General features: G+C 37.2%; 3 protein-coding genes across 5 annotated transcripts; 2 read left to right on the top strand and 1 right to left on the bottom strand.

Moving 5' to 3' along the window:
- The first annotated feature begins 447 nt into the window (after window positions 1-447).
- Window positions 448-6,509, top strand: LOC137884647 (uncharacterized). Of its 3 annotated transcripts, none has more exons than XM_068726519.1 (7): window positions 448-530; window positions 1,698-2,045; window positions 2,479-2,607; window positions 2,755-2,856; window positions 5,189-5,226; window positions 5,317-5,475; window positions 6,092-6,509. In XM_068726519.1, exons 1-7 carry the CDS (start codon window positions 491-493, stop codon window positions 6,263-6,265), a joined length of 990 nt encoding a protein of 329 aa, XP_068582620.1. In that variant the 5' UTR covers window positions 448-490; the 3' UTR covers window positions 6,266-6,509. The 3 variants fall into 3 exon arrangements, with proteins under 3 accessions (XP_068582620.1, XP_068582621.1, XP_068582619.1); XM_068726520.1 differs by having other exon boundaries at window positions 2,434-2,607; window positions 2,812-2,856; XM_068726518.1 differs by having other exon boundaries at window positions 2,434-2,607.
- A 1,767-nt stretch (window positions 6,510-8,276) lies between these two features.
- LOC137884645 (uncharacterized) lies at window positions 8,277-12,730 on the top strand. Its single transcript, XM_068726513.1, has 6 exons — window positions 8,277-8,346; window positions 9,822-10,172; window positions 10,551-10,724; window positions 10,872-10,970; window positions 11,096-11,133; window positions 11,215-12,730. The coding sequence occupies exons 1-6, from the start codon at window positions 8,307-8,309 to the stop codon at window positions 11,287-11,289; spliced, it is 777 nt and encodes a 258-aa protein (XP_068582614.1). The 5' UTR covers window positions 8,277-8,306; the 3' UTR covers window positions 11,290-12,730.
- A 302-nt stretch (window positions 12,731-13,032) lies between these two features.
- On the bottom strand, window positions 13,033-24,334 carry LOC137884643 (CDK5 and ABL1 enzyme substrate 2-like; the record flags this gene model as incomplete). Its single annotated transcript, XM_068726512.1, has 8 exons — window positions 13,033-17,680; window positions 18,734-18,818; window positions 19,708-19,827; window positions 19,957-20,063; window positions 21,919-22,016; window positions 22,960-23,128; window positions 23,229-23,337; window positions 24,257-24,334. Coding segments are annotated over 8 exons (919 nt in total), but the record flags the coding sequence as incomplete, so codon positions are not given.
- Window positions 24,335-24,556: the final 222 nt, after the last annotated feature.

The following is a 24,556-nucleotide window of genomic DNA, read 5'->3' as shown; positions in this document are numbered from 1 at the left end:
TGTGGACAAAAGACATTTGTTTCTCTTACTCCAAACATTTTTGGACATTCTTAGATTGCATTTAACAAAATACAAGAATTAAAAAGTTTGTTTATTTCTAATGCTCAGAAACACTCGATACATATTTTAGCTTGGAGCTTGGTTTTGCTTGGCTAGTATACAGAACATAAAACCCTGCTGATCTCTAAAACAAAAAAAAAGATTACATAGGATGTTGGTTATTAGTTTATAATAACTAGTATGCACATGATAGAAAAATAGCATCTTTCAGAACTTTAAGGCTCTGTCGATTATGTGAATATAGAGACAAGAAATCTTAATTAATCTACAAAATATGATACAGTGAAAACAATGCATAAGGAAGGAAGTAGAGTTAAGTAGAGAATGTGATGTGGTTGGAGGAAGGGCTCCATCATTTAGAGAAGTGAGCACTTCCTGGTTTGTCAGTGAAGACTGAGGAGAGGCTGCGTTAACCATCAGAACCTCAAACATGGACATTCGTCACACTTTGATCTGCGTCTTCTTTTTCAGTGAGTACGCTGACTTTCTATTTCTATCATTCTCTTATTTTACGATGTTATTTTTTTCAGTCGGTCAGTTAAGCTCTGCAGTAGATGGGAAACAGTTTCTCACGAGTGAAGTGTGTTTCATCACATCTCTTATTGGTTCAACACATATTGTTGCTTTCTGTGGTTAAACAGGATGATCGGAGTTTGTATGAGTCACTCAGTGGAGGAAGAAGTACTCTTAGATCTTAACACTCTAAATAACACTATGTAGAAATATTCGGTTACAAATAAAAGCCATGCACTTACATTTTTGCTGAAGTAAAAGTACAACAAGTATCAACATTAAATTTACTTAAAGTATCAGAGGTAAAATTACTCACTATGCAGAATGGCTTAAATCATGTTAATGTAGCTCATAATTCTGCATTGTAATTATAGCTAGCAACAGACACACTGTGTGTGTGTGTGTGTGTGTGTGTGTTCAGCTCAACCTCTAAATGAACTTAGCAGAGGCTCCATTTCTCTCAGCAAAACAATGAAATTAAATGAACAGTAATTATAGCAAACTGTCTAACACATTCTCATAAACAACAAAAATAATCAACATAAATAAATGTTACATCTCTGAGTAGGAATAAGTAAACACTTTTATGATTTAGCTCTTCTCCATAACTCAAACAATGAACTCAATATTTATCATATAAACCTTTGTGACTGGTAGCCATATTGTTTTTTAATTCTTTTACTTATATTCTAATCTGGGTAATGAAGTGATATCTTTCATTGACTGGTCCATGTGTAGACATAAACAATACTATTTTTCAGAATTTATTTTCTTGTGAGTGTTTTTTTTTTTTTAATCTTAAAGACTATTCAAGTTATTTTCTTGTATATTTGTGTTTTCTTTCTCATAAATCTGCCACTTTAATCTCAGAAAATAGTTTGAATATTACCCCAAACTCTGTAATAATAACATATTATTTTTCTTTCCTACAGTGACCTTAAAACACCGTTGTAAGAATGTTAGACAATTCTGATGCTTAAAGTCTTGGTTGAAAGAATCCTAATTAAATTATAGTTGTATTAAATTATTACCCCTCAGTCACAGACTAGTTGAACTGGGTAGTTTATCCCAGTAGAGGAAGGGAAGTCCAGATAATAACTATTGATTGATCATCCTTTCAACAGCACTGCGGGGCAGAAACACTGGTCTCATCAATGCAGAGATCCTCGTCAGTACAGGAAAGGAAGGAGGAGACATCACAGTTGAATGCATCTTCATTTTCTCTGGAAGAAGGAAGTCCTTCTGTAAGGAACCATGTGAAGAAGAAGATATTCTCATTGAAACAGATGATGTCACAGCTAAGAGTGGCAGATACAGCATTGAATATGACAAAGGAACAATTCTACAGTCTGCAATTCTGTATGTGAGCATCACAAAGCTGACTAAGTCTGATGCAGGAAAGTACAAATGTGGTTTGCACAGATATTTAACACCCTCATCATACCAGGAGATTGAGATCAGAGTTGAAGAAGGTGAGTTTCTACTGAGAGAATGAACTGTTCACTGACAGCTGCTGATGTTTCAAATACCTCGATGTGTTTAGTCTAACGATTATATTTAGAGCTGCATATTTTCATCATTGTAAAAACTGATGAATGCTCCTTTAAAACCAACAGTTCAACTGTAACACATGTGATACATTCAGACTGTCTCACACTACAGCTGATTTGAATAGTGTTGCACCAAACACATTGATTACATTCTGCATTTTGCTGTATGATTAGAAATGCATTGATACATTCACAGATAATTATGTTATTAAAGTGAAATATTGCCACAGATTTCTTTGTATCTGTAGAATTAGTATCTGATTATGATTGTGTAGTTGTGTGTTCATTGTTTTTTTTGTGTGTTTCTCAGCTCCAGTCTCTTCAAAACCAAATGTGACTCTCCAACCTTTTTCAGCATCAGTCCCATCAGCCTCCACACTGACTACAACACAGTGGTTGAGCTCCAGTACAGGAAGCTACACACCTTCATCAGCCTCCCCCGAAGGTACCCAGCAGTCTCAAAAGGAACAGACACCAGCTGCAGGTTGGACATTTTTTTGTTATAAAGTATTAATTTAATGATTTAAATATTTAGTTCATGTTGTTATTAGCTTGACAGTTATGCAGACTCCCAGATATATTACATAATAAAGTGTAAAACAAACTTGTTCATCTGCTCAAACAACCACAGATTACACACTGATGTATGTGGGTCTGACTCTGGTCGTCATACTTGTCGTATTATTAGCAGCTGTGCTGATATTCTGCAGGAAGAGGGCCAATATACCCAAAGGTGAGGCTACAGGACACACACACACACACACACACACACACACACACACACACACACACACACACACACACACACACACACACACACACACACACACACACACACACACACATAACAAAGACATCCGGACAACTAAAACGGAACATTTAGCTGAAGAAAAGTGCAGAAGGGACTTTCAGAAGTGTTTCAGACTATTTTAAATTGAAAGCTAAATCCTGCTCGATGTTCCTAGATTATGTCACACGCTATATATACGAGATATCATGAAATAACTATTCATATACTGTATAAGATTTTATATATTGTGTCAAGCTGAACTTAATAGAATCAAATGAGCGTTATCCTATTCAAACTGCTATTATCTCATCAATATGCATCTGAAGTAACGTTTTGTAAAAGCTGTAGTGTAGGCTGTCATGAATCGAGATGATCCAGACAGTAGATTAAACTCAGTCTTGTAAACATTTTGAGAAAAAAAGAAATCTTAAAAAGTCAAGTTAAATCATTATAACAAAAAAACAACAACATGAGTCTAAAGACAAACAATGTGTGTCAGTGACTGGGTGTTAGGAGCACATTAACAGGTCATTCAGGCTGATGACTGGTCAACTGAATGTGCCGATGCTCTTCTCCAATCACTTAACAGTCAGTCTGGAGTGCAACAATTCTTAATGGAAGAACATATTAGATGCCAAGGTTGCCATAAAAGGACTGAAAAAACACAATTATACTATGATAACATTATTTCTCTAATTAATGAGCTGCAATGTAGCATTAACAAATGGTCAAACTTGCCCATAAACTTCTCTTTATTTTCCAAACTATAGCTCTAATTCCCCCAAAACATTTTTTTATTTATTCTTACTCACCTTTTTGTCTGGTCTAATTTGGTGAGAAGAACTCTTTTTCAAAATCCGAGAACAGAAAGAGGTCTTAAACTTCCAAATGTATTATGCCTCTCAGATGTCTTAAATATAGCGTATTATTATATTATATGTTATATCAACACAGCCGACGAACCCTGGATACATATTGAAAGCAAACAATTAAAGCCTCAAAACCTGTTGAAATCTCTGTTTATAAAACACAATATGAAACATTACTTATTTATAAACTCACATTAAAATCATGGAACAAAATTTTCAAAAATACCAGTAATGCAATTTAGTATCCCGAGGAAGACAAAATGTGGAGCTCAACTGGAGCACTTGGACTACGAGGGGAATTTAACACTTATCAGATATAATTATGCACAATAGTGTCCAATCACTTACAGGACTTCAGAATAAAGTCACATTGACAAATATGTATTTTGTTTAGATCAGGACCTCTGGAGGAGGTTATCTTTAAAGAAGGAAGAAAAAAACATTAATTTGGCAGAATATACAACATGCTGAAGGAACAGCACTTACTGCAAAAGTTGTACGATAAATGAAATAAAGATTTTAAACAACCCAACACAAAATGAAAGAAGTTCTTATATCTCATTAACAGTATTACTGCAAATACAAATCTACTCTGTCTCTCGGCCGTCTCTCCCGTGTGTGTGAATCTCACTGGAGTCGGAAAGTTTGTTAGAAAACACATATTTGATTGGCTGAGTAGAATCACGTGAGAATATTTACATCGCATTGGTCGGTGTGTTTCCTGGTACCATAAAGGCTAGAAAAGCTGCGCGAGTAAATATTGAAGCACTCCGTCAAAATAAAAATAATGATCAATTATCAATTGGTTATAGGTCTAGAGCCCAGATACAACGTGGTCTGGACCCGGATCTGGACCGTGGTCCGCCTTTTAATCACCCTGCCTTAGAATGAGCCGTTTATAGTTTCATAGGGAGTGGGTCCTTCTCACGGAATTCACCATATTGCACAACGTTTCTACAGTAGCCCTGAAAGGACATACCAACCACTGGTTCTATTGAGAGCCTTTGGCATTTATATGTTACCTGAAGGCCACCGTAGTTCTCTGACACACATTCTCACCACTAGATGCCACTAAATCCTACACACTGCTCCTTTTCTGTCTTATATTTTGTCTTATGTATTTCTTTATATGTTAGCCCTACTAGGATAGTATACTGTATACTATCTTATAAATCAAGGTATTATATAGGTTTGTTTGAAAGAGATTGAAAGCAAATATCATGGTGGAAAGCAAAAAATTAAATAAAGATAATCCTGCAAAAACAATAGAGCACAAAGGCGACTCTCTTCAAGAGGAGAGGAGGTCTGCTCAAAACCTTTCTAGGATCCTTTTTTAGAAAAGAAGACGTAAAATGTTTTTAAAACTTGTCTCTTTGAGCTGATATACTGAACTGCATGCCTTTCAGAACCTCCTGTGGAAACTGAGTACGCTAATTACACAGAGGTGAGTTTGAGTACATCTGGGACATCACAGCATCCTTCATGTTTGTGAAACCTGCTCATATTAATACAAACCCCTCTTCTCCTCCTTCAGGCCAACCGTGAGTACGAGGAGATCAGAGAGGAGGACAGATGGAGCACATCTCCTGTAGAAGTATCTACAGTTTACACTTACGTCAGATACACCAAACCAAACGGTGTTGAAACCACAGACGAATACAGCTTGGCCACTGCAGCCACTTCTCAGAAGACCGTGAGTTGCAACTGTGGGAGGATTTAAAGTTTCAGGCTTAGAAAACACCTTAAATAACTTGACACAGTCATGGTTACGACTTTCACACATTTCACAAAAGTGATTTCTCTGTCCCTCACCCAAAGACGGCAGTTGTAAAAAATAGCTTCTTAAATGTACATTTGCCTTTTTTGTTTTGATCCAGGTTTTGAGAGGAAGTCTGAGACAAATTCAAATGTTATTCAAATGTACTGCAAAGGAAATATTTTGAAGTCCTCAAGAGAGAATGAACTTCATCAGCTTGTTTCAAATTTAAAATAATTCCAAGTAACATGACTTTGGTAAAAATATTAAGTTAAGTCAACAAAGTTGGAAAAGAAACTCCATCTGTCTATTTTTTTCATCAAGACAGAAAAGCAACCTATTAAAAACAGGAACCAAGCCAGTTCCTGGTCATATCTAGAGCCACAAGCTTCCATTGGTTCAAGGTAGAAGTCCTCAGAGTGAAAGCTGAAATACAGACATTGAGTTCAATACATCTGGAGATAAAACCCTGTAAACGGTTTACATGATATGAGGAAGCACACACGCTAAGAGCCTAAGTGATGAACTTTGACCTCTCTTTGTTTTCTCGCAGATTGAAGATGCTTCGGGTAAACTAATCTACTCTGACGTCGATTTTGCCGACGGTCCAGCTGCCTCGCTCAACAGCGCCCCCCGTGGTGATGCAGATAACGTTGTCTACTCTGTGCCTCGGGTAGAAGACACGTCACCTCCCCTGTACTCCGTTGTTACTTCACATCAGCCGTAGCACAGACGCTGTCAACGCCACATTCTCCATCAGTGGCCAACAGGGGAACACAAAGGGGCTTGAATGAGTAACGTTCACGCCACAATCTGTTTTTATCGTGTCAGAGAACTGACCTTATTTTGAGAACTGTTATATTTGTTAACTGTTAGTTTTACAGTGTGATTGAAAATGTGACACCTAACAGCAATGACTGCTGGGGAAAAAAGTTAATATATTTAGGTTTGAGAAGATGAGATGTTTATAAGCTGAAATTGATATATATATATATATATATAAATATAATATTGATATTGCAGTTAGACACTGTATTGTTTTGTGTTTTCTAAAGTATAATTGGTTTTGTTAAGGGGATCTATTTGACTGGAGAACAATGTCCTGTGATATTTAAAGAGTGTCCTTTGGTTTTGTCATCACTGTTAATATTAACATGCATTTCCTTACATTTTTGGACAGAATGCTCGCTAAGGCCTTCACGTTATAGATAGATATATCATTACTTTTTTATTGTACTGGAGCACAAACACTCTTTATTTTTTTAACAAATTGATTAGTATTCGTAGCTGGCAGAACTTTACATGATGTGACAATTAAAAAAAAGACATATAGGACTCAATAATGATCAAAAATGTTTAAGATTTTCAAGCAGTGCAGAGACTATAATACATTTTTTCCACAAAAATATGACAATGCCATTTTAAGTTGCAACCAAGTAATTTGAATGTAAAATCATACATAAACTTGCAGATAGAAGTGTCCCTGAGCAAGACACTGAACCCCTCACTGCTCCCCGGGCGCCTATCATGGGCAGCCCACCGCTCCCTATATACAGGGAGCGGTCAAATGCAGAGAACAATTTCCCCTTGCGGGATTAAGAAAGTATAATTAAAAAAAAAGAAAAAAGAAAAATAGATGTGTTTAGACGAAGGACTCCATCATGTAAAGAAGCGAGAGTACATTCACTTTCTATTTTGATTTATTTTTTTAATTTCCTTTATTTACTGTACGTCAGATACATTTTGCAGTTTACAGTAAACCGTTTCTCATGAATGGACTCTGTTTTTTGGTTTCTGTGGTTAAACATAACGTTATGAGTTACTTTAAAATGTAGTTCTTTACAAGTACAAGTTATCGTCTCAAAATAAAAAAATGTTTTTTTGTTTTAGCCCGACATTCTGCAATCTGATATTGTGATCTTGTTCTCAAAAATGTGGTTTTAAACTTCACATCATTTTATGTTTTAAAGTAAGGTGTTGCCTTCTTAAGAAACAGGAACCAGGTCAGTTTGAGAAATATAACAAAGCCACAAGAGAGAAGTACAAACATGTTTGTTTGATAAATTACGTCATCCCTGCAGCACTCTAGCATGCCGCTCACAGTCAGTGGTGATATTTTAGATTATAAAAATTCTGATTACTGTATATCTGCAGACATTTCTTTTAAACATTAACACATAATATAAACAAACAGTTTTTAATACAATCCTAATTGTGACAAATATATTACTGATTGAGCAATTTTACAGTTAAAAAATGTGATCAACTTGTCAGTGCTCTCTTGTGGACAAAAGACATTTGTTTCTCTTACTCCAAACATTTTTGGACATTCTTGGATTGCATTTAACAAAATACAAGAATTAAAAAGTTTGTTTATTTCTAATGCTCAGAAACCCTCGATACATATTTTAGCTTGGAGCTTGGTTTTGCTTGGCTAGTATACAGAACATAAAACCCTGCTGATCTCTAAAACAAAGAAAAAGATTACATAGGATGTTGGTTATTATCTTATAATAACTAGTATGCACATGATAGAATAATAGCATCTTTCAGAACTTTAAAGCTCTGTAGATTATGTGAATATAGAGACAAGAAATCTTAATTAATCTACAAAATATGATACAGTGAAAACAATGCATAAGGAAGTAGAGTTAAGTAGAGAATGTGATGTGGTTGGAGGAAGGGCTCCATCATTTAGAGAAGTGAACACTTCCTGGTTTGTCAGTGAAGACTGAGGAGAGGCTGCGTTAACCATCAGAACCTCAAACATGGACATTCGTCACACTTTGATCTGCGTCTTCTTTTTCAGTGAGTACGCTGACTTTCTATTTCTATCATTCTCTTATTTTACAATGTTATTTTTTTTTGAGTGAAGTGTGTTTCATCACATCTCTTATTGGTTCAACACATATTGTTGCTTTCTGTGGTTAAACAGGATGATCGGAGTTTGTATGAGTCACTCAGTGGAGGAAGAAGTACTCATAGATCTTAACACTCTAAATAACACTATGTAGAAATATTCGGTTACAAATAAAAGCCATGCACTCCAATTTTTACTTCAGTAAAAGTACTACAAGTATTAACATCAAAATATACTTAAAGTATCAGAGGTAAAAGTACTCACTATGCAGAATGGCTTATATCATGTTAATGTAGCTCATAATTCTGCATTGTAATTATTAATGTGTTCATCACTTTAATGTTGCAGCTGGTAGAGGTGGAGCTGATTTAATTACTTTATAAATTGCTGCACAGCTGATTTCCTCCTGGAGATCCATACAGTTTCATTATAATCTATATTAAAACATTTTAATTGACATATTGATTTTATTTTGTATTTTTAACCTAATTCTGCAGAGTAACTAAAGGTATGAAATAATTGTAGTGGTGTAGAAGCATAAAGTAGCAGAAAATAGAAGTGAAGTACCTCAAAACTGCACTTAAAGTACTTGGGTAAATGTACTTAGTTACTTTCCACTAGTCACCAGCTACCTTTGACATGACATCATTAAAAGTACTGGTGACTTTAACAAAATAAACTTTAAATCAAGAATTAAATTAAATAGTGAAACTCATAAGTAAATCTGACTACAGCTGCAGAGAGTTCAGTAGAAAATCAATCTTGGAAAACAAGCTGCATCTATTGGATGAGTTGGGATCAATTAAATCTTTCAGTAAACGTGTTCAGAAAGAAGACAAAGCTAATTTTTGACTTTTGTATCTGTATCAGTTTGACTGTTTGTGTTGATTCTCACCAAACAGTCAATGTACCAACTGTACAGAGTACATCTCTGAGAAGGAGAAGGAATAAGAAAACACTTTTATGGTTTAGCTCTTCTCCATAACTCAAACAATTAACTCAATATTTATCATATAAACCTTTGTGACTGGTAGCCTATATTCTTTTCTTTTTTTCTTTCAATTCTAATCTGGGTAATGAAGTGAAATCTTTCATTGAGTTGTCCACGTTTAGTCTTGTATGTTTGTGTTTATTTTTCTCGTAAATTTGCCACTTTAATCTCAGAAAATAGTTTTGTTCTCTGGATATTACCCCAAACTCTGTAATAATAATATATTTTTCTTTCCTACAGTGACCTTAAAGCATCGTTGTAAGAATGTTAGACAATTCTGATTCTTAAAGTCTTGGTTGAAAGAATCCTAATTAAATTATAGTTGTATTAAATGATTACCCCTCAGTCACAGACTAGTTGAACTGGATAGTTTATCCCAGTAGAGGAAGGGAAGTCCAGATAATAACTATTGATTGATCATCCTTTCAACAGCACTGCAGGGCAGAAACACTGGTCTCATCAATGCAGAGATCATCGTCAGTACAAGAAAGGAAGGAGGAGACATCACAGTTGAATGCATCTTCATTTTCCATGGAAGAAGGAAGATCTTCTGTAAGGAACCATGTGAAGAAGAAGATATTCTCATTAAAACAGATGATGTCACAGCTAAGAGTGGCAGATACAGCATTGAATATAAAGAAGGAACGTTTCCACAGACTTCTACAATTCTGTATGTGAGCATCACAAAGCTGACTAAGTCTGATGCAGGAAAGTACAAATGTGGTTTGCACAGATATTTAACACCCTCATCATACCAGGAGATTGAGATCAGAGTTGAAGAAGGTGAGTTTCTACTGAGAGAATGAACTGTTCACTGACAGCTGCTGATGTTTCAAATACCTCGGTGTGTTTAGTCTAACAATTATATTTAGAACTGCATATTTGCATCATTGTAAAAACTGATGAATGCTCCTTTAAAACCAACAGTTCAACTGTAACATATGTGATACATTCAGACTGTCCCACACTACAGCTGATTTGAATAGTGTTGCACCAAACACATTGATTACATTCTGCATTTTGCTGTATGATTAGAAATACATTGATACATGAACAGATAATTCGTTTTATTGAAGTGAAATGTTACCACAGATTTCTTTGTATCAACTAGTATCTGATTGTGTAGTTGTGTGTTCATTGTTTTCTTTGTGTGTTTCTCAGCTCCAGTCTCTTCAAAACCAAATGTGACTCTCCAACCTTTTTCAGCATCAGTCCCATCAGCCTCCACACTGACTACAACACAGTGTTTGAGCTCCAGTACAGGAAGCTACACACCTTCATCAGCCTCCCCCGAAGGTACCCAGCAGTCTCAAAAGGAACAGACACCAGCTGCAGGTTGGAAGATTTTTTGTTATAAAGTATTAATTTAATGACTTAAATATTTAGTTGATGTTATTATTAGCTTGACAGTTATGCAGACTCCCAGATATATTACATAATAAAGTGTAAAACAAACTTGTTCCTCTGCTCAAACAACCACAGGTGTGCTGCTGTATGTGCGTCTGACTCTGGTCGTCATGATCATCATACTGTCAACGGCTGTGCTGATAATCTGCAGGAAGAGGGCCAGTAAACGCAAAGGTGAGGCTACAGGAAACACACACCAATGGAACTGAACGTCTAAAACTCAACAACAACAACAACAACAACAACAACAACAACAACAACACACTTTGCCCTAATCTTCTGAACCACATATTTTTCAGAACCTACTGTAGAAGCTGAGTACATTAATGTCACAGAGGTGAGTTTGGGTAAATTTGAGACATTGAGCATTATTAATATTGAAACCATTTGATATTAATATAGACTTGTTCTCCTGCAGGCCAACCGGGTGTCTGAGGAGAGAGAGGACGACGGACAGAGCAGAACTCCTCCTTTACAAATGTCTGCAGTTTAAACTTTCTACTGAAGCCAGTTCTCAGAAGAAAGTAAGAATAAATGTGTTAGGAATTCAGCTTTGGGTTCAGGTCACAGTGTCTTTAAACTTCATCTTCTAAAACAACGTGTAACAACTTCATTGTACAGCAGAGCAAATATTTTTGCAGTGGCAGAATACAGAACAAAATTGTGGACATGTCGTCTAAAATGTGGTTTTAAACAAACTTCACATCATTTTATGTTTTAGAGTAAAATTCCTTCTTAAGAAACAGGAACCAGGTCAGTTTGAGAAATATAAAAAGCCACAAGAGAGAAGTACAGATATGTAGATCAATATTAAGAAGTAGACTGTTAACAGTTCACATGAAGCAGCATACACACTGAAATTATGCTCATGTGACAAACTTAAACTCAAGAAGAGTGCTGCATCAAACATGTTTGATAAATTATGTCATCCCTGCATCACTCTAGCATGCCGCTCACAGTCAGTGGTTGATACTGATGACAATATTTTAGATGATCAAAATTCTGATGACTGTATATCTGCTGATATTTTTTTTAAACATTAACACATAATATAAACAAACAGTTTTTAATACAATACTATCAATTCTATGTGTATTTCTAAAACGTTTTGACCAATATATTACTGAGTGAGACATTTTACAGTTCAAAAATGTAATAAACTTGTCAGTGCTCTCTTGTGGACAAAAGACATTTGTTTCTCTGTCACTACAAAAATGTTTGGACGTTCTTGGATTGCATTTAACAAAACATGTTGAAAAAAGTCATAAGGTCATTTAATAGCATGTTGAAAAATGTATTAGAGTCATAGTATAGCATGTTGAAAAAAATCATATTCTAGTATGTTAAAATTTTTTTACAAGTCATAGTATAGTATATCGAAAAAAATCATGAAATAAGTCATAGTGTAACACGTCGAAAAAAGAAAAAAGAAATTCACAGTGTAGTTTGTGAAGAAATGAAAAACAAATCTTTGTATAGTTTGTCAAATTTTTTTTTTAAAAAGTCATAGATGTCGAAAAAAGTAAAGTAAAAGTCACGTCAAGTCAATTAATTCATTGATAGTATAGTAAGAAAAAAAAGTAAGTAACAGTTATGTATAGTATTCATTAAGAAGTTATAGTATAGTGTGTTGAAAAAAGTAAAAAAAAAGTCAAAGTATAGCATGTTTTTTGCTGTAAAGCATGCCATAAGAATGTTCAGTATGTCGACAAAAGTAAAAAAAAGTCATTTATATAGTATGTCAATAAACGTCATCAATAAAATATAGTATGTCAATAAACGTCATCAATAAAATATAGTATGTCAATAAAAGTCATCAATAAAATATAGTATGTCGATAAACGTCATCAATAAAATATAGTATGTCAATAAAAGTCATCAATAAAATATAGTATGTCAATAAAAGTCATCAATAAAATATAGTATGTTGATAACGTTGTTTTCTCTGTTCTTCTGGGAGATGTGTGTTTTGACTGTAACCACGCCGAAGACGCTTCACCTCATCTGTACTGTACTCTTACTTCATCTGTAGCTTCAACACTGTACATTTGTAAGGTAAAAGTTAGAAGGAACCAAATGGTACTTTGATTATCATTTAACAGCGTCTCATCTACAGACTTTACCGTCAACAGGATTCATCGAGTACGACTACCAGCGGATGTGAAACTGTAAAGACATCGTTTCTGTTTGAAGTGAAAGAAAATAACTTTGGTAAAATAATGAATTAGAACAGAAGTAGCAATTTACAGTTTTTTTAATGAAAATAAACTTGACATAACATTGGCAGTTTAAACAGTACATGGTCTTTATCTTTTATTACATATTTTTATAAATATTTTCATCCACTAATATCCTTCAGTTTTGTGTTGCAAACACGTTACAAAAAATATGAATTGCTCTGACCACAAGTGAATGTCCCTAACCTCTGTTGCTTCCATCTGTATCAATACATGTGGCAACAACAGCTGAGCCAAAACAACATAAATAATGGAAGAACAATAATCATAAATGGAAGACAAACACTTTTCAATATTTCCCTTTACAGCCTTATAGTGCTCAAAGAACAATACAAATAATAATTACTTGATACAAAACAATAAAATGAACATGTGAGGTTAAAATAAATGCTGTGGCACATGAAAGGTAAACACTCAGGAGGAGGAGGAGGAGGAGGAGGGGGATGAAGGTCAGCTGACAGACTAATGGCTGCATAGAATCAATATCACAAATCTCAGAAGACAACTTTGGACGATTGTGTGCTGTCGATCAAGCAGAGTCTAATATTTAACATATAGTTATTTAGTAATAGTGCTTCTTTAAACATCTTATTTCATCAACCTTCACATAAGAATCCCAGCTGTTTATATTGCCAAAATGTGCTTTTTACCTTAAATACATGACTCTACTCTGTTCCAGTGCAAACTATGAAGCATGGAGTCTCCTTCACTGCTTAAAACAGCAGGATGGAAAACTGCAACCCAAACCTCCGTCTTCAACAGGAACACGTCTTCATGTTCCTTCAACTTTTAGCTCCTTAACTCCAACTTATATTTCTGCTGACCATTAATAAATAAAAACATTTTGAATCAAATTTCTTTTCTTATCTTTCAGATGGTTTAATAATTTACCAGCAGAGTAGACAAATCTAATTGCAGACTCTTGAAACTTGCTTGTGATGCATCACTGATGAACAGAGGGTCTACATTAGGGCTGCAACTTGTTACTTCTTTTATCTGTAGATCAGAAATTGTTTTATGAATAAAATGTCAAGCAATACTGAAAATTGACTCTTAATTTTCCTGTATTCAAATTGCTCGTTGTCTCCGACAAACTGTCTAAAGGTAATCAAATCCTCACATTTCAGAAGCTAAAACCATCAAATATTAAAATATATTCGCTTTAAAATGGAACAAAAACGATTATTGATGATTAAAATAGTTACACATTGATTTTCTTTATCGATTTATCAATTAATCCACCCAATGTTACAACTTCAATCAGCATTTTAAATATGAATAATGAATAAATTAATTAATATAATAATTTATATTAATTATAATGCAGTTTTAGTTCAGACTCATGCGAACATATTTCATCGCATTACCTCACAACGAATAATACACTGGGAAAAAAAGAGTAGATTTTCCTGTGATGCGTTACACAATGTGTGCTGCATGATGTACCAGAATGAATGGCAAACAGTGGCTGCATGGAAGGAAAGACAAATATCTTATAAAAACTACAACATGGATTTGCAGCATTCAAATGTCGATTTAAATTTGAACGTCAACGTAATGAATGAAGCTTCGAACTATTCCGTACAGCCTTTATTGGCTAATTCAAGCTAATGAAATGGTCAGTCCCTCTTCCCACTTGGTGTTTGAAGCCGATTGGCCCGGTCAGAGAGGGAAAGAACACATTCTGTTTGAAATAACCAAAACAAAACCCTAAATGAACCCTCAGCTTTATGCTACGAAACAACCTGAAACACGACACCATGTGAATACCCATCAGCCCCCCTGCTCCAACACTCAGACTCCAACATACAACAAAGTGCCTTTAACACACACACACACACACACACACACACACACACACACACACACACACACACACACACACACACACACACACACACACACACACACACACACACACACACACACACACACACACACACACACACACACACACACACACACACGAGAGGAAGACCATTGAAGAGAAACCTCGAGATGAAGAATATTGTTTTAAAACCAGAACCTTGTTTACAACTGAATTATCTGTGTTTCATCGTAAACATGATTCTTCATCTGGAGGATTATTAACAATAAATACAGCTCAGTGAATCGGTCAGATTTCAATATACAATAATAAAATAACATACTTTACACATTTAATGTAGAAAAATATTATTATCCTCGTTACTTAGTGATGAAATTAAGAGTCAGGATTGTGAAGCAAAAAGGCAAAGTGCAAAAACAACAGAGGCCCGACAGGAAGTGTTTGTGCTGTAGTCTCTGCTCCAACATGGCCGTCTGTAGAAAATGGTGACCGCTTCTAAAAGAAAGTACTCACTTTGGTTTTGGATAAAGCAGATTTTACTGCTGCGACATGGAGTAAAAACAGGCACAAACAACCTGTTAGAGGCCTCTGGTTAAATATCTGTCCCTTTATGATACAGTAAAATAATAAATAACAGAATAAATAATATTTGAGTTCTTTCCAAGGTAGTTTATGAACAGGAAGGTCTTGTTGTCTCAGGAAGTCTGTAGCTACAGCAAGTTCTCTTCAAGAAACATGAATAAAGTCTTTGTTGTGGTCCACCTTTACAAACCGTGCTGTCCCAAAAACATAATAATAATAATAATAATAATAATAATAATAATAATAATAATATTAATAATGACCGTCGTTACAGGCCTGTTGTACCTCAAGTGAGCTGGTGTGTTTGTTTCATAGCCTCCATCCGTAATTTATGAATTCATTAAATGTTTGGTCTATAAAATGTAGGTTAAATATTCAAATGGTTTGTTTTGTCAGAACAAGAAAACCAGCAAACGTCCATATTTGATTCAACATAGTATCATAATGAGTTCCATCACTTCGGGACATTGGAGACCCTCAAAAGGAAACACCTGTTGCGTCCCCCAAACTTGGGCAAAAGACGGCATCTTTCAGGTTGCATCTGAAGAAGCCTTGAAATGCAGAGCATGTCGGACACGGACTCTCGCAAAGGGACACGGTGTTCATACGACCTCACAGAAGCAAACGGGATGAAGGGAAACTCATTTGCCAGAATGCCACAGTGTCATTTTTCGCTGCAGCAGAGACAATGATGTGATGGTTTCATCTGTTGCTGCTTCTCATCATCGCAGCGTGTTTCTGAAGATGCACTGCTCCTCTGTGACCACCAGAGTGAGCAGCAGTCTGCTGGTGGACGGACGACAACGTCAGAAATACAGAAGAGAGGTGACGATAAAGTCGTCTGTTTGAATCCCTGGATCCGGACAGACGAAATAGAAAAACAACTCAAATTCAGGTGCCCTTAGGCAAGGCACTTAAACATCTTAATGTTTGTTACAGTAAAGCGGGCTCATGATAACCAGTGAAGAAGCGATTGAGTGGTGGTGTAAACATCTTCAACAAAACAAGCAGAAGCCTCGAAAAATCATGCCGATAATTCAGAAAAAAGCCGGCTGGACGTTCAGAGAGAAGGAAGGATGTAACATCAGGACTGCACACAGAAAAGTGCTGACGCAGCGTCATTAATGCGAGTGAGAGACCATTCTGACCAGTGAAACCAGCCTAAAGAGAGGACAAGATGCAAGGAAGTACTGGGAACTGCAGTCACCACAGTGCTCGATCAATTCCCTCCCATAGCAAGAATGTAAGGAAAAAAATAAGGAAGGCTATTTTTAGCCTTTATCTCCAATTTCTTTGTTATCACAGTCTCAGTGTCTTTGATCCACAGTGTTACACAAACAGGCAACTCTAAAGTTGTCAACAAATTAGGAAATTGTCATTTTGGAAACCCCATTGCAGTAATTTGATTGGCTGTGAATATGAAAGTGTATTTTAAAATGGCTCTTCTGATTAGATTTAGTTTGGAACTAAAATTCTCCAGTGATTTGAAACATTGTGAAGCTATCCTGTAAATTCTGAAGAGGGTACAGGTGCAGCGGGACAACTTGAAGGGAAAACTTTGGATTTTTTGGGCCAATAGTTACTCACATTCTTAACTGCAGAAATTTCAGAAAGGATCACTCAAAACTGTTAAACACAGTTTAACAAACAATCCACATAAACTCAGATTTAACCAAAATGATGAAAATCTGCCATACAAGTTTCAACCAGCAACCCTCAGAGAGCTGTGTTCAGCAGTTTCCATTACTAAGATAGTGAGGGAAACCTTACACCAAAAAAACAAAACATCATTTCCTTTAAGAAAGACATGATTTTGAGCTTTGTGATAAAATTGACCATCAGTGATTCTCGTGGTGCTGTTGAGCCAGGCATCAGTCCTGCTGCTGAACCATCGATCACAGTGTGTCGTCACTTTGGTGCTTGAGGGAGGAGAGCAGGCGACGCTGTCTGTTGCCGAGCCGTTGAGCCGTCGTTCTACCGTCACAGTGTGGATGAGCTTTGGCGTCTGCATTGTGAGCACAGAGGAGGAGGAAGACTTCGTACCTCTGAGTTGCTGAGAGTCCCTGGAGGGAGGGATCAGCGTGTCACTGCTTTGACTGCTGCAGCAGCACCAGCTTCCTGTAATGGGGCATGACTTTGCTCTCCGGTAGGTAGAGCGCCATCTCCAGGGCCACCAGGATGGTGAACTCAAACGATATCAGCTCTCTCCTGCTGATCCTGAAACGCTCCTCCAGCTTCTACAGAGATGCAACGCAAACAAAAGCATGAGGGACACGATGCTTTCTTTTCTAGCTTTTTTCTAGCTTTCTCTTTTCTTTTTTATTGGCCTATTAGATGATGAATTTTGTACCTTTTTGAAGCTAAAATTCAGTGTTGAGATACAATACTTTCTTAAGGTGGCTCTGAGGTGAAAAGTGCAACTCTTAACAAAACACAAGTCACCAGTTATCTTCTCTTTTCACCCTACTTACTTAAATATTGCCAAAATCAACGCAATTCTGATATGACTGCATCAAAAGCATTGATTAATGGTTTAAGTTATTAAAGTTTCAAATTAAATAAATAACTACTAATAATTTGTATAAGATCTGGTAATCTGAGATGCAATTCTTCATTATTATACATTACAGTAATCAATGAACAACTATTTACATTACTGATGAATCTGTCAACATCATGATGATGTATTTAGAGACTTGTTTTGTTTTACCAACAGCCTAAAACCCCCAAATAAAGTTTACAATGAAATAAAACAGCAATTCCTCACAATGGTGTCACATACGTTCAACATGTTTGCTTCATATTTGATGTAAGTGATTGACTATTAATTGACTAATTAAATACAAATGTTTTGATAAGGCTATTAAACATGGTTATTAAAGAATTGTAACCAAGATCAGAACTGACTGGAACGTTGTAGTGTTGAAAAACAAACGTGTCGGTACTTTGTGGAGTAATGGAGACACTGTTTCTACCAAAAACATATTGTCATTTCTGTGCTGACCTTTCTTTGATAAGCTCAAATTTCCACTTTACCAGTTCTAATGACAACACTACGAAGTTCGATTGTTCTCTACTGTGTGTGAGGAGAGTCGCGAGTTAACTGTGAAGGACAGAAACTGTCCTGCAGCTTAGAGACGCTGCAGGACAGTTTTCCATCTGCTCAGGTAGATCAGCTTCACAAGCACCTGTGCAAAAGCAACATGAGCTCACTGACAGGCAGAGGTAACCACCATGATCCTACTCTGTGTGTGTGTGTGTATGTGTGTGTGTGTGTGTGAGAGACTCACATCAATGAGGTGTTTGACCTCCTGTTTCTTGAGATCACTGCTGATCTTAGCAGCCAGTAGGATGCAGGCAGCTGACACCAACTTCCTGTAAAACCACAGCAGTAAAGAGGAGCTCATGAGGGAAGAACAGGTCAGATTCATGCGTTTGTACCTCAACAACTATTTAGAATACAACAGTCACATAACATTAAACATTAACAGGCAACATCCACAGTGTTGAGACTGTGGACAAAGATATGGGGATACCATATTTACATCCAAAATATCAACAAAGCTACATTAGAAAAAAAGCCCCTCATCTAGATTGAACTGTCCAGTCTAACAACATTCACTGTTTGTTTTGCATTGCTTTACCCCGTGGTGTATGTGCACCTAACTGACAGAACCCAAAACTGGCTAGTTCTGCTGAAACAACATCCAAAGTGGCGTTACAACTGTATAAGTTAAAGTTATACCAAACACGGTCAATATGAAGGAGAGGATTCAGTTTTCAGTTTTGGAACTTCGTTATAAACAGAGATGGGACAATAATCTATAGAATGTCTTGAATAAATCATGAAAATTATTTTTTTCAACACTTTTATGACCAACTAAAACTAAACACAACAGAGAGCCACTCTGACACCACACACTGCGGACTCAACACAGCAGCATGTTTGGAAATCTACAGTTGTAATACTCTTTATTAAACAACCACATCTGGTTTTCATGAGCCAGAAATGTGCATTAATTGTTGTAAATCATATGGACACTAAGATAACTAAAAGCAACCACAATGGAATCAATCTGTGCTACTATGTGTAACCAACCACTACTAAATGTAGTAAATCAGTGTTACACATTAATCATTAGACCAGTCTGAACCATTGGAAAGACTAAAGTGACCTCGAGCCGGCCGTGATTACACGCGCCCCTGATCCATGTTGCATATCTGTTCTGTTAAATAAACATATGAGGCTAATATGTTAAAGTACCTGTTTTGTTTATTGAGTCGACCCTGCAGCACCAACTTCTCAAAGTAGACGAACGCCATCGCGATGGTGACGGGCTGCATGCCGCAATCTTCCCCAACTACTCTCATCTCTCTCTTCAGACTGTGAGACGAAGACAGAATACAAGTCAAAGACAGTTTTGACATGCTTACAGTAGTCTCAGCAACTTGAGTATTCTATTGTCATAATAATACATTTGAAGGTATTTTGTCAATTCATTTCAAATACTACCTGCGTATCTTGCTGAGAGTGAGTTTAATGTGAGGAAACTTCTCCTTAAACGTCTCGTTCATGTCTTTCTTCAGATCAGACGGTTTGACGTATTCTATGACTGTCGTCTGGAGGATAAAAGACGAGAGGAGAAGATGTGAAGTAAAATGGAGAAAACAGAACATAGGAAAAGGAGCGGAGGAAGAGAAGAATGCATAAACAGGAAAGGAGAGATGTGTCGTCATGTGAAAGTGTAAGCACAGACATTTCAAAGTCAAACAACGGTCACTGAACGTAAATGGACCTCACGATGAAGTAAACACTGACGGCTTCACTCAGAGCACAAACTGCCAACAGTACAGCCATGCCGATGCCTGTTTAGTATCCTTGTGCTATTATTGGTATTTTATTAAATATTAGACACCAGTTAATAAAATAATTGTTGTGTATGTGCAGTTCACAACCTGGAATAATGTAGGTTGAATCCTGCTTCACAAAAATGAATGAATGTCTTTGTAACTGTTATACAAGACTCTAGCTTTACAATTAGAGTGAGAATGGTGGGAGGAGCTAATTCATATTTTTAGGTATTGGGGGAGTAAAGGATTTACTGAAGAGACAGTTGAACTCACATCAAAAAGACATAATAACGGAAGTCCTGAGAAGCAAGTGAGAAAAAAATTCTGGAGAACCATTTTCTAAATTGAATCTAAACTAAACTGTAAACAGGTGAAAAAAGGTTTTGCCAGGATAGACTTTCTATGTTATGTGTGTGTGTGTGTGTGTGTGTGTGTGTGTGTGTGTGTGTGAGAGAGTTTGTTGTTGTAATACTAATTTCTGCCACAAGAGGTTGAAGAGCACCACACAATGTTCTTAATAGGACTAAAAGCCTTCATGATTCGGCAGATTAGCACTTATCGAATAACATTTCAAGCCAAGAAAGATGTGACATTACGTAAGTTGCTAATTGGCAATACATGTACTTCATGTTTATAGTACATGGATCTCACCAAGAAGAAAACAGGAATACTTTAAGAAGTATTTAGAACATGTGGTAGGGGTGCACTTCAGCCTCTTGTGGACAGAAATGAGTATTAATGAGTTTCCACCTGCCAAAACGTTTTCTTTGCACCTGTTTCACAGACGAAAAAACATAATTAAGGAACTGAGAAAGATGATCCTGTCAAAATCTGTACACATGTAAACACAGGAGAGAAAACATTTTATATTAGATTTAGAAAATGGATCACCAGAACCAGCCTTAAATTGCCACACACACACACACACACACACACACACACACACACACACACACACACACACACACACACGATCAGTGACAAAGCAGCCCACCTCAGCGGTGATCTCGACGGATTAAATAGTAGTGATAAAGCATGTCTGTGTGTCTGTAGTATTTAATTTATCTCAGTGGAAGGATAAAACTAAGCTGCTGCCTATAGGATAATTATGTTGATGTATGTGTGTGTGTGTGTGTGTGTGTGTGTGTGTGTGTGTGTGTGCGCACATGAATGTGTATGTCTCTTCTCAGGAGCGATTATTCTCTTCTCAGAGGTCTATAATCCTCAATCCTTCTTTCTCCTCTGCACTTTCTGTCGTTGCATCTGTATTTTCTCTCTGCCTGTCTCTCCTTCACTTTTTCATTCTGCTCATTGAACATTAAAAATTAAAATAAGACATTTTGTTCTTAATCTCACAGTAGTGTAGTTGTCACTTTGTGGATAAAGCTTCCAAAGACCATTTTCATCCTTACAGAAATGAACCAGATCCAGACGTGAAACCAAAAGAGAGACAGAAACAAAACTACCAAACACTGGTGTCATCTGTCGTCACACATAAATAATCACTGGATATTTACTGACGAAACATGTTAGGAGTTAGGTTAGGAGAATTGTAATCAAATTGTAGAATGATATGTAATGCAGCACATTCTTGAAATAATAAAAAAGTTTTAGTTTTTTTTACCATATAGGAGGCGAAGATCAGCACCCGTTTATGTTTCCCACAAGGCCACTGGGGGTCACTGAGGAGGTTAGGGTCGTAGTCCGTCACATCTTCAAGACCTTCACACACACACACACACACACACAATTATTAAAAAATATGATAATCAGAAATGAATTTGTCAATAAACCACATGATTGCGAGAGGTTTTTGTGACTAGTTAGCCTACTAAGAAAAGATGTGTGAATACGTCAGCTTTGGGAGCTGAGAGACTGAATAGACGCGTCACAAGAAGACTAAAAATATAAACCTGCTATCAATATGCACACTAACTCTCTCACACACACACACACACACACACACACACACACACACACAGCTGTGTTGTGTTGTGTTAATGAAAGGTTCCAGATTAGAAAGAGAGGTTTAGAGGATAATACAGGGCTCTGTCACTGGGTGTGAGTTTATAGATAGCAGAAGCATGAGACACACAGTGTGTACGTATACACATGTGTTTAAAACATAACAAGAACTCCAGTACAACTGCAACAACTCTCTCTCTATGATCTCTTCACCCAACCTCACTCTAATCTCCTCCCTCCATCCTGTGTTTGTTAGTCCTTCTGTATTTTTATTTTCTTTCTCTCTGCAGCCACAATCACACCCCTTCTGCTTCTACTTCCTGTCACAATGTTCTCACACTTACTCTGAATGCAGGGACACATCAACTATCAATATTTACATTTTATTTGGTGTAATGGTATAATCCAATATTTAGGGGTATGGCAAGGCACATCAATACTATTAGAATTAGAAGCGCACACAGAGAGTTTAGACCTCTGTCACGCAATGTTAACAAAAGTGAAATATAATGTGTGTAACCGCCCCATCATTTGGAACCGCTCCTAAGTTTAATGTGCTCTTCCTTTGCCTATGCTACACCCTTCCACCAACTCTCATGAAAATCAGGCCAGTTGTTTTTCCTCAATCCTGCCGGACAAACGGAACCAAAAACAGAACCTCTTTGGCGGAGGTAACAACGTGTGTGTATGCATGCATTACCCAGGTCCAGCCCCACAGCGCTGTTTAGTCTGCTAGGTGGGCAGCTCCTGCCCGGCATGCTGTGTGTACTCCTGGAAACTGGAATCTGTAGCATCAGGTCGCTGGTTGACGACGGCTTCTGCCTCACCAGGGCGTTAGTAGAGTACAGGAACTGGGCGTACGACACAGACTGAGACAGAAGAAGAGATGAATTCACAGGATCTGAATTCAAAAACCTCCCTAATCATAACAACATCTACCAGTGTGTGTCTGAATGCGTGTTTATCTACCCTGCCGTAGGTGTCCAGTTGGAAACCCTCCAGCCCCGGTAGCATCTCCAGGGTGGTGGAGATGTTACCAGACGAGTGTCTCCTCCTCGGGTGGTTTAATGTAGGGTCGCTGGAGAAAGACAGAGAGAGAGAGGTTGTTAAGGTGACGTGAGAACAGAGTCCTTCCTGGCAGCAGGTTCACCATCAGGAATTTAAATTAAGGACAGCTCAGATAAAACATTCACAACATGAGAAATGTGAGCCAGAACACTGCGGCAGTTTAAATTCCTCAAAAGTCAATGGCTGTTGGTCTGTTAGCATCATGAAAAAGTGATCTTGCGGAAGAGGTGTTGAGGCGTTTCAGATATGTAGCGGTGTAAGGGCCACTGCCATGTTTCTGTAACCAGCACATCACTCTAGCAAAGTGAAGTCATTTCCCTGAGTACTGATACTTCCTGTGCAGGATACTTCCTGTGCATGTGTGGCGTGAGTATGACGCGATGTAAGCACGCACACAGCAGTTGTAGATTACCATGTGAAACTCTGTGTGTGTGCATGTGTGTGTGTGAATGTGATAGAGAGAAAGGGATTAAGAGAAGTTTACATAACTGTAATAACATCTGTATTTTCAGCTGTGTTTATACAGTAATTGAGTGTGTGTATGTGTTGGAGTCAGAGAGAATAAGAGACCATGATAAGTGTACTTTCTGCTCCATGTTTATCTATGAGGACGTTTATGTGAGATTATGTCAGTATTTGTGTGTTTGTGTGTGTGTGTGTGTGTGTGTGTGTGTGTGTGTGTGTGTGTGTGTGTCACCCACTAAAAAGTCCTCAGGTCAAGTTAGGAGGCTCTTAGGCACATGGGAAAAATTGTTGTCTTCCCGAGGCAACTCCTTTTTCTTCGTCTCTCAGTGAGGAAATCACTTCCTCTCCTCCCTCTTCTCTCTGTGGCCAGCTCTTGCTCTTCTCCTAACCCTCCCCTCCTACTCTGTCATCCAGCCAGACACTGACCTAAATGTGTGTGTGCATGTGCAAGGTGTGTTCATTACCTGAGGTAGAAGCTTTCTCCGTAGGGCAGAACAGAGAAGGCAGCACACAGAGATCTCTTCGCACAGATCAGCACGATCCTGAAAGACAACCAAACATACGCATTAGTGGTTATGTCGTTACAACATCTGCCCGGTTGTCTGTTTCATCAGGAAACAGCATTGTCGAGGTGAAGAGCAACCTTCCTTATGACACATTTTTAGTGGACTAAACACAGAAAACAAAAATCCAAAAGCTGGGCTGCACAAATAATCAAAAGTGAGATTAAAACTCTATAACCACCCTAATTTAAGTCATATTGA

The sequence above is a fragment of the Cebidichthys violaceus genome, unplaced genomic scaffold (assembly GCF_023349555.1).
Source record: "Cebidichthys violaceus isolate CVI_PGR_0920_01 unplaced genomic scaffold, fCebVio1.0.p SCAF_399, whole genome shotgun sequence".
Taxonomy (NCBI): Eukaryota; Metazoa; Chordata; class Actinopteri; order Perciformes; family Stichaeidae; genus Cebidichthys; species Cebidichthys violaceus.
Note: the sequence above shows the minus strand (reverse complement) of the source record. Positions and strands in the feature narration are given on the sequence as shown.

Coding starts and splice junctions, on each gene's coding strand:
- LOC137884647 (XM_068726518.1), top strand. CDS start 491: ATGGACATTCGTCACACTTTGATCTGCGTCTTCTTTTTCA. Junction 2,046..2,433: donor TGAGATCAGAGTTGAAGAAG/GTGAGTTTCTAC, acceptor TGTGTTTCTCAG/CTCCAGTCTCTTCAAAACCA. Junction 5,476..6,091: donor CAGCCACTTCTCAGAAGACC/GTGAGTTGCAAC, acceptor GTTTTCTCGCAG/ATTGAAGATGCTTCGGGTAA.
- LOC137884645 (XM_068726513.1), top strand. CDS start 8,307: ATGGACATTCGTCACACTTTGATCTGCGTCTTCTTTTTCA. Junction 10,725..10,871: donor GGAACAGACACCAGCTGCAG/GTTGGAAGATTT, acceptor AAACAACCACAG/GTGTGCTGCTGTATGTGCGT. Junction 10,971..11,095: donor GAGGGCCAGTAAACGCAAAG/GTGAGGCTACAG, acceptor CATATTTTTCAG/AACCTACTGTAGAAGCTGAG.